This window comes from Varroa jacobsoni, unplaced genomic scaffold (assembly GCF_002532875.2).
Source record: "Varroa jacobsoni isolate VJ856 unplaced genomic scaffold, vjacob_1.0 contig00010, whole genome shotgun sequence".
NCBI classification, from domain to species: Eukaryota; Metazoa; Arthropoda; class Arachnida; order Mesostigmata; family Varroidae; genus Varroa; species Varroa jacobsoni.
The window spans coordinates 63,789-74,273 of NW_019214395.1; the positions used below are offsets into that span (position 1 = coordinate 63,789).

General features: G+C 40.5%; 1 protein-coding gene across 2 annotated transcripts; it reads right to left on the minus strand.

Annotated features, from left to right (window-relative positions):
• Positions 1-970: 970 nt before the first annotated feature.
• On the minus strand, positions 971-7,243 carry LOC111270581 (uncharacterized). 2 transcript variants are annotated; one of them, XM_022850864.2, is made up of 8 exons: positions 6,487-7,242; positions 5,454-5,591; positions 4,991-5,060; positions 4,293-4,432; positions 3,887-3,998; positions 3,654-3,724; positions 2,126-2,248; positions 971-1,853 (listed from the first exon to the last, which is right to left on the minus strand). In XM_022850864.2, exons 1-8 carry the CDS (start codon positions 6,701-6,703, stop codon positions 1,690-1,692), a joined length of 1,035 nt encoding a protein of 344 aa, XP_022706599.1. In that variant the 5' UTR covers positions 6,704-7,242; the 3' UTR covers positions 971-1,689. The 2 variants fall into 2 exon arrangements, with proteins under 2 accessions (XP_022706599.1, XP_022706600.1); XM_022850865.2 differs by lacking the exon at positions 5,454-5,591 and having other exon boundaries at positions 6,487-7,243.
• Positions 7,244-10,485: the final 3,242 nt, after the last annotated feature.

A 10,485-nucleotide genomic window follows, 5' to 3' on the forward strand; every position in this document is an offset into this window, starting at 1 on the left:
AGTTGATAGTAGGGGATATTTTAACCCACTTGACGAACCCTTTTTCATCTCTTCTTGAGAGTCCTCAATGAGTGAACCGTGAGTTCCTCTTCTTTCCAAGCTTAACCTCTCATTCAGACCTATTCCAATTGTTCTTCATGCTCCTAAAGCTTAGAGGTTCTTCGAGACTGAGAAACCGTCACGGGGGGGAAAGGGTAGACGTTTAGCTGTTATTCCTGCTGCTCGTTTATCGCATTGCCAATAATGTTTGACACCCCACTGCGTGCTAAACAAATGCCCTATCGGATAATAACCCAGCCCTATCACTACCGATGCAGCTGCATAGAGAATATCTATTCGTCTCACATTTTTTGATATATTAGTCTAGACAAACACCCGTTACATAATATATGCGTACATGTAAATCTAGCATTTAATCTCTCCTCAGTCGATATCGTCCTCAAAATGTATATATAAATTTAATGCATTCTGCTAATAGAGGTGGCAAACAAGACAGAAATAGGGACCTCCGACCCGATCTGGCGTTCGTATGCAACTTATATCAGCTTAGCACAGGTCTAAGATCAGGTACGTTCTTACAGACGCTCATGCGAAACTCGAGTTTACATGGGTGCCACCAAAAGAATACAAAATTCATACCGATTGTGGCTACAAAAACATCCCACGATGTAAGCGTAGAAGGCAAGCCGTTCGTCTTTCGTCAGTTTGCCCACAGACCCTGTCTTTCTCCTGCCCACTGTATATCACAATATGAATGTATAGTATGTAGATGCACATACTCTGCATCTAGCCTCACTAATCATAGTGGTTTCCATTCGAAGCGGAAGGGTTGAGACAGTTGCTCCTATATCAAGTCTGCTCACAGACGCTAGCCACGTGTAAAATTCTTGAAGTAAACCAGTACAACACATCTTTCTTAAAAAAATAAAACAAAAAATATTCCTATGCTGGGGCAAAATTAAAACAAATATTTTATATGCTTGTGAAATATATAGGTTTATTCTGGTTACCAGTGTTGCGGATACATTTCTAATGACACACAAAGGTCGCTGTCAGCTACAAATTTTGTATTGGGGGGGGGGGGGGGGGATGAACTTCCGTGTTACAATATGGCGGAAAATCATCGGCAAGTTACAAAGTTTAATTTATGCTACGTAGTATGTTAATGGATCATGACTTCCGTAAACGGTTGCTGCAATTAATAGATCCTCTTATGTCGAAAACAGATGTTGACAGAAAAGTTAAAGAACACATGGCAAATAGCTACGGGTTGTTTTTGGAATCACATTTCTCATAAGCAATAACAAATTGTAACAAGTTTGTTTTTTTCGACGTCATACCGACGTCACAAAAGGACATTTTAGAGTAGGTAGAACAACTATTGACTCATCGCAACACCCTTAAGCCATATAAACATTGACATTTGGAAACAGATGCTCAATATAAATTTTTTCTAGGAAACCACTATAAAGAGAATAATCTTAGTTTCCATACGATCAAACAGCAAAGTTCTACTTGCTTTACAACAAAATCAAAAGTATAGCCTTAGAGTAAACGTCTTTGCTCACTATTTAACTTGTTATTGTTGATAAATACATGTGTTTCTGTATATGTTAGCAATGTAGATATGTAACAGAATAATAATAGCAATAGCTTTGTTTACGTTCATGCTTCAGTGACTTTATGATTTTACGACGCTTGTGGTGACCCGCTAATTTCCGATATTATGCTGATACTTACTTCGCTTGAACTACTGTGAAGAGACCCATGAAATAAGGTCCTGAAACGCGGAAGATGAGACCAAACGGCAAGGACAACAAACCAGATGATGGTCAGGCCCGTCAAACCAACTTCTGAAATATGTGATAACAATCTATTAACACTTTACCACATAGGCCAGAAGTCCTGAAAGATTATACTCAATGAGATTTCAAGCTCCATGAGACCAGCCAAGGTGATCCACAGGCTTACGGATCAGTGACACAAAATGAGAGCTTTAATAGAGTACCCCTTTGAAAACGTAACATAAAAGGGATAACAATAAAAAGAGATATGGTGTTAAGGAAGACAGCTTTGCGTATTAGCGAAGTATGATAAGCAATAAAAAATTATAGTTTCTACTCACTCACGAGATCCAGTTCGCAGTTTTCACCAGCGAACCACAACATACAGCGGCAATGTAACTGTTCTATGCCAAAATTGTCTTGAAGGAGGTAGGGCAGGCCTCCATTGAGACAACGCCGTTTGCCTGGGTATCAGCGCATGACACGCCAGTAAAGTTGCATGTATAAGCCAGTAGCAGGACCTCAGCCATGGGCAAATAAGCGAAGCGATCGCAGATAACAGCAACGAGGTAAAAGCGAACGTGAAGCAAAGACAAAACAGCAAAAATTAAGGCATGGTAATTAGTCTCCATGATGAAAACACGAATGGGTGACCCTGGCTTAGAGAGGTGTGTGAGCAATGACAAGGGAACGCATGACTTAGGTAACTGTTAGTATTTGAGAGAACTGGAGCGGCATAATATTGTGACGGAGCGAGGTGGCGGCGAGTTGGGCTGCTGTAGTAATATATGGGACTGCAGCTAATTTGCTGCACCAAACGGCCAGTGTTTTCGTCGTGGACAAGCAACACCTTCTCTTTAAGACGGACAAGAACGCGGCCTGGCTTTTTCCCGTTACCCTAAGGTTGTACTGCCTTTCTCTCTGACGGCAGTGACTCTTATAGCGTGCCCCATGCAAAAGCAGTGAAGGCCACAGCTGTGGCTAAGATGAATAGTGATAGAAAGGCGGTCCGCTCGAAAGACCCCATCCGGGAGGCTTACGACGGCTATGCGCCTCCAGTATGCGAAACAAGGAAAGCAAAAGCGATAGGGATCAAGCCTTCGCGCAAGACGGACCTCTCCGAGATAGCACTCTGCCATCATCGGACCGACACATGCTAGAGGTAGCGATAGCTAGTCGTAGAACGGCTATGGCAATGTTGGTCCGGTAACGTTTTGGGAAAAATCGGTGCAACAGCGCAACATGGGCTTACACTCACACAAAAGCCTTGCTATGAAACGGCCGTTCAATGAGCTTTCGTTGTTTCCGAAGGGCGCGACATCGATGTACGTGGAGTACTGGCGCGTGTGCATAATGGACAAACGGTGGGAAGGTAATGAAATCGTATAGAAAAGGTAAAGAAAAAGTGGTAAGACGAGTGAAGATGTCACTGAACGCGAAAGCAGGGACTGTTTATGCAGCAAAGTCGGTAGGGAAGAAAAGAAACGAGACGAAGAAGCAAAGCGTGGGACAATGATATAGGCCAGCTGTTAGGTACCTGTGTATCGTGCGCCTGAAATAATGAGTGTCGATGAAAACAGTAACACAGGTTTGGACTTGAGAGCGTGCGACACTGAAGCAAATAAATATCCAGAAAGAAGATAAAAGGATATAAACAAACGTTGAATCATTAGACAAACGAATTGGTGTAGCATCTGTTGTTCCAGAAAGCTTAGTAAACTAGGTGCCAAAGAGGTTCTCATATTGCCGTGAAAGAAAAATTATGATTTTGTTAATTGATAGAATGTGATGTATTGATATTCATATCTAAAAGCCAATTCCCATAATTTTCACAAGAATATTTCTTGTGTAACGGTCAAAGCCACTTACGGGCGCATATACGGCCAGAACCGGTCGATAAGTCCTCATACCCAAAACGACATAAGCATTCCACCTGGTACCTGCAAATCATAGATATATATTATTTTTTTGTGTTTTTAGTGTCAGAAGACATGTATTCTATTCTAATGATTACGTAGTGAAAAAAAAAAGTTCTCTACTTTATTGAAGAAAAATAAATACCGTGACTACTCGAAGAAACCTTTTCTTTCTACAACACATACCTATATCGGTTGGTAATGCAGAGTGCATTTGAGCTGCAGGGCCGAGTTTTCGGTGAGTCACAAGGATTGCGGGCCACTGTGAGATTCAGGATGTTCTTATACTCTGAGCTATCTGGAAAAGCAATGATGGCCAAACCTGAGATGCCACTGTTTACTTCAAACGATCGTTCCGTTTGCTCAGGCACCTACAAGGTTTCCTTATTCCACTTTACCAACTCTTCAGTACCAACACCTAGTTTTAAACAAATTTTTTCTACTCTCCGGATGTCTGTGACCCCTATCAATTTGCTGTTAAGCGACCTTTTCTATTGCTACTTAAAAGAAATCGTTCCATACAAAATGCAACCAATTTAACTACTGACCAGGTTATGCTCTCGAAGACATAGCTTATTTAGTCGGAACTAACCTAGTAAGCTTTGCAGGTTTCTTTCGTCATCCGCCCAGGAGTTACTGAATTCAGCGGCATCAACAAAGATTGTAGTGCTTGCTTTTCCATTCTGATTTTCAAATAGAACATGTGGTGATACTTCTACGATGTTCTCGGACCTGCAAGGCAAACAAGCGTTATACAGGTGCAGGTGTTAGCTAATGTGATGATAAGCTTATCAGTATTGAGCTAATAAAGGTTAGTACGTAACGAAGGTTTATTCTTCATAGAGTTAACTCAATAGAATTTTTTATTTGTTTATTATACTGGAAACTGCGTAATGTATGTTGCAGTTTTTTTTTGTACCGCTGGTACACATGTTACATTCATACATTTGGACGGAAAACACCTCTTTATAGATGCAGCACGTGCAACACACGAATAAAAATAAACAACTAGGATAATTTCCTCTAGGTCAAATGGAAAATGTCCTCGATATCACCGTTATCGTCTATTTGTACGTGCGCATATTATTACTAACTTCTATTCCATAGAGGGAATTATTATATCCAATTGAACCAAAGATCCTAGTTAACCAAAACCTTCTTTGAAATGCTCCTACTAGAATTTGTCTCAAGGGACTCTGTAATAGATTGCTGGTATATATATAGATATTTCTGGAGCGCAGTGTGGTATTCAGGTTTGGATATAGAAGGTAATAATATGGTTTACACTACCTCTCCAGGATATCATTGAACGGGGCCACGAAATCCGCCGAATTGAGTTGTATATACACTGCAATCTGGGCTGAAAATAATCGAGACACCTTTGAGTTATCATTTTGAGGAAATGATCTTCGAAGAGAGAACCTAGAATAGGTTTACCAAGAAAGCAAATTCGTCTTTTGTTTTTATTGCTTCATTGTAGCTAAGGCTTTCTACTACAGGCTGCAAAAAAAAGCTCGTTTATCGTCGAATAGAAATATAATGGTTTCCTTTCAAATCATTAAGTTACCCGAATGTTGTGTGGCCGTTTGCGAAAATTTTCGAGCCGAAGTTTTACTGAAATAGCTGATAATGGCAAGTACTAAGGGGCTCGGTGTTAGCGTGCGTCAGCTTATCCTCATTGCGTTTCTGGGCATTACGCTTGCCAATATGATACACACATTGAATAAGAAACGTTTAATGTAAAATATAGCACCTTTACAGTGTCCTGTTTTGCGGGATCGAAAAGTGTATGTAGGACAGGCACATATTCTGAGCGACTGGTCACAAATCTCGCCAAGCGTCAAGTTACAGGCCGTCGTACAAGGTTGCCCCCAGTGGTGGCGGGTCACACCTAGAATGATACCATCTGTTTGTATTAGCATGGTAAGAGCTGGATTCGAGCAAGTTTCATGCACCGCCCTATTTCGTATAGTATGGCCATTACCAAAGTTATTTAAGGCTTTTATAACAGTTTATGAGCTTCTGCTTCATTTCCAGCGTATTTTAGGGGATTTTTCATTCATTTTCATAGGCCTGAAGCCGCAGTCGAACTGGACCAACAACAGCACCAAGACCCTGATGATCAGCTGATTTTTTCGAGTTATTCGTTGCTTCCTTTTCGTTCTTTACCGTAGGCGAGTGTTCAGCCAGCCTTTGTCCCACTTATGTTACAGGCCACTGTGAGTACACAAGACACATTCGGCTCTGATTTGCCCGCCTGTTTTAGCCTGTGCTTTCGAGGGCACACATTCAATGCAAGCAATGCCTATTTACCTCTTTGTATTTCCTTTTTAATGTGTGCTTTACAGCCAAATACCGATATAATTACAGTATCATCGTAAGCTAATGCTGTAGGATTCATTTACTTTACCTCATTCCCTGCTACTAGAACTACCCGTCTCTAGAAAAGCAAAAACGTGTTAATTAATATGCTTCAAATATGGGAAGTACATAAGTACTATTAACGTGTAGTCGACTCATAGTAAATTAGATTTCGGTAGAAAACATACACATGGGCTGGATATTTTTCTTAATCTAGATATAATTTTGTAATGGCCTTGTAATAACAGTTAGTACACGTGAGTAGCACACTAGCCAGTCAGCTGTATAAGAGGCTATAAAAACATGTTGATTGTGTTGTTCCGAGAAAAAGCAGATAATTTTTTCCTAAGACGAAAGCATTTCTACATTACAGTATGAACACGCTTAAAAGTAATGCCTTCCTATATGTATTTTGTATGTCTAACCTCTCTCCTCAGTGGGAATTGGGGTCGTAGTGAAAGACTGCGATGTTTCGGTGGTCGGCCCACCCAAGGACTCGATTGCTCGACTCGTCTTTGTTTTGGTCGATAGGTCTGCCTCTATCCAGTGCCATACATGTTTCCGTTCTTGATGAGCATTTCGTACGGGTACTACTGATGCGAGTAACATCAGCAGAACCACCGTAACTCTTAACCACTTCATCTTAATATCGTTTTAATAATCACGAATAATTGTTACTGCGAAATAAATTGGTTCGACTCATGCCAGCTGTTTTGTCGCAAGAACCACGGTAGTAGCATCATTATTGCTGACGTTGCCACCTTCAACAATTTTGCTTTCATTTCAGCTTGCACTGACCATCATCGATCTCAGCAAGCCACTCTAAGGGTCAATTTGACTTGCGTACATTCGGTCATAAATGGGAGTCAGGTGAAGTCGATCTCAATTACGTGTACGCAGAATGTGAGTAACACCACGTAAAGCACTGATTGTCCACACGCACAATCAGACACGCATAGGCTCATGCTGTGCCCGTAAGGACTGGGTTAACACGATCGTACATGCACCAAGGCGTTGTGACTAAGCAATCAAGCGCTGCTTGGAGAAACACGACAATGGCCTATTGAAGGTAGAAGGCCAACGGAACGGTAGACAGTCTTTACATACCTAGCGCTGTAAACATTGTCAGTTTTGTTGGGGCTGCAAATGCCAGTGCTGCTTCGGCAGCTGACAGAGCGTTTTCATGCTACTTACTTGGACTTAGCAAACTGCGATAAGGGTATGTTGATAGACGCAACGCATAGGCAGCGTTTGATATAGTGAGATTGTGCCCGGTAAAATTTGAAGACTTTCTGTACACATACGCATCGTACAAACATGCGTGCACTAAAGCGACATGAATAACAGTGAGCAAGCGTGTACTCAACTGAATTCAACGCGATCGTTTATAATAAAAATTGTTCTTGGGAGGATGAAGTGAGGACTCGAGATATAACCGGCGAAATGCACGATACTGTTCGACTTTGTTCCTGGGACAAGATATTGAGAAAAAAAGAAAAATATATATATATATATATATTAAAAGGCTAGTAGATTTTAAGAAATTTACAGAAAATATTTTACGTTCGAAATTTGAACTCGCTTTTTGTATATGTATTGCTTCCTTAAAAAGCCCATGTCAAGCATGTTAGCGAAATATAGATGCCGCCGATTCCTGTACTGCGCAAATTAATACAGCAGTACATAATGAATAAAAGTGGGGCAACGATGCTTCCTTTATATGGGGCAAGATCAAAACTTATCCTAGTTTATAGCCTATTTCACATTTCTAAAATGAACAAATCAACTAACTTGTCTGCTGCAAGCTAAAATATACAGCAGCGGCATAATGTCGGAAAATTGCCAAATACCGCCGAAGGTGCATATGTTTATCTAAACTGAACCAGACTGGTCGATAGAATTTATGAGCTTAATGCTTTAGGTTTATATAGTCGATTAAATGCAATATCCTTTAATGCATAAACCGAAAGAGTATACGCGTGCTGATAGAGGAAACGATACTAACGATAAGATCGAATTGCGTCGTCTTTTTTTAAAATTTTTTTGACGAGGATCTCATTTTTGCTTCATTCAACGTAATCATTGGTAGCGTTCGGAGTATGCATGCGTGCATATCGGTCAAATGTCTAATTCGCAGATATCTCGGGGTCGCAGAGATAACAAGTTAGTTACATAACTTACGAAATCTGTTGAAACGTCCTCAGTCATATCTCATGGATTTTTCTCTCTACGCAGGGAAATCTCACCCATGTCCTGTTCAACAAGAATGTGCGATAAATCATAAGGGATAAAAAGAAAACCAATATAATATGTCGGATCAATACGCATTATAGAAAGCAAATAGTTTTTAGCGCCGTTCAAACGGGCCGCTAAATACGATCATTGTACGGGTGAGGCTTAAGATTATTCATAGACCATCTCTTGAAACAACTTGAGATGCGTTGATACAGATCTCACAAATGTCTTCGACAATCCCGAACTTATCATCGAGGATCCCGCAAACATCAGCCAATTGTTTGACCTCGTCAGTAGCAATCTCATAGGAATAATGGGCATTTTAAATCCATTTCGTAGCAGGTATTCGATTATTCAAGGGGCAAATGGATTTGCTTATCTGCGTGTTAGTTGCCGACAGCGTGGATACAGGGGCTGCCCCAATTTAACCTTCAAGTTAATTTGTACAAAGAATTGCGTACCCCAGACCGATTTATCCAGCTTTGCCTAGCGTCATTTTCTATGCTTCCAATTCAAACATTCGTTAGGGAGCTACTGCATGTGCACAAGCGTTTCAGAAAAGATAGTTTGCGTATTTGGACTTTGCGATGGGCACATTCAAGCACTAATGATGAAAATCAACCCGAATGAAGCGACGACGAGACCGCTTTTCAACGCAGAAGTCAACGCGGACCTTACGGTGATAACGCCCAGCTGAGTAATCTCAATTAAAAGACCCAGATCAACACACTATTGTCTGAGGATCTTTACAGAAACAACAACAGTAAGTTATATATAAAGCGGATCAAGCTAGCTCTTCATGAATACTATTTACACACATATTTGATATGTGTCCGAGAGATATTATTGTTTATATGTGGTTTTGTGCAAAGCTAAGCGTTGATAGTCAGAAAAGTTCATTATCTATACATTATAAACACTCCTCACAATGTGTACCGTCAGTGTTAAAAAATATGAGGTATATATTCTTGTCAAGTGTATCACTTATTCACTACGTTGACTGAAAAAGGGAACTAAGAAAAAGTAGAAGTTGAAATGCGGTCGTCCTGTTCAATTCCGAGCAAAGCAATGGCTGCCACTAATTGATGCTTAGTTTTTTTTTTTTTTCGTTAGAAAGTGATTCGAGGTCGACTCTACAAGATTACACAATTTTGCTGTGACTGTGGGTGAAAAAGGAAATAATTCTGGTGGCAGTAATCTGCGGAAGCCATTGGCAGGAGATGGCGTTTATGATGAAAAGTCTACAGTTAAGATTGAAAAGTGTGTGTCAATTTTATAAATTGAACATTTCGATCTATGTATTACGTTAGACTTTTCGAGTTTAACGAGAACGACCTTCAACCAGTTGTAAACGAAAATGACTCTTAGGCAGGCGAGTCTATATTTCCTGATTATATAGTGTTTGTTACTGCCGCAGCTTTTTTTTTTCTATCGTTACTATAGTCCACTAGTTTATTTTGTTATAACATAGCATATCTACAGAATTTTGAGCCAAAATATATTTCTGTCGGACGAACGAGGCGATAATACTGGCCTTCTAGAGAGAAATGAGGCAATGTGTCACATTTTACCGCCCTATACATAAGAAATTGGCGAGTGCTATGGATCTAAACACCCGCAAAATATGACCACAGTCGATAGTACTCGGACCGTGGATGAACAATTTATGAGCGTGTATGAGCGATTGGAGCAGCTCTGCTGGTGATAATTGTGCGCCGTTAGATTCCGGGAGACAGAACAGAAAGTCGAGCACGGAATTGATTCATTAAATTGGGTTTTTTCAAGATGTACATAATAATCCAATAGCGCTAATCGATAGATCGGTTGATCCACCGCGGAAGTGGGGAGGATATCGTATGCAAAGCCCTGTAGGGTGGGCCGCCAGCGGGCACGTGGTGACTTCTTCGAAATATTTGACTTACGGGGTGGTATCAGTCTCGCTACAGTTAGTTATGACTCGCATACAAATCGTTACTTTACCTTTTAACTTGTCTTTTATTTCGAATTGCATTCGCCGCCATGGAGACAATTATCATTAGCTACTGATAGGCGTATATTTGCCCTGCCAATAGGTGACAAGAGGGCTGTTAAAGCTCGAATATGACGTTCTCATTAAATAAACATAGACTGAGGGTAGTTGTATAGTTGATTTATGTAACATCCGAAATTCGTTTCAACTATTGGGTCGG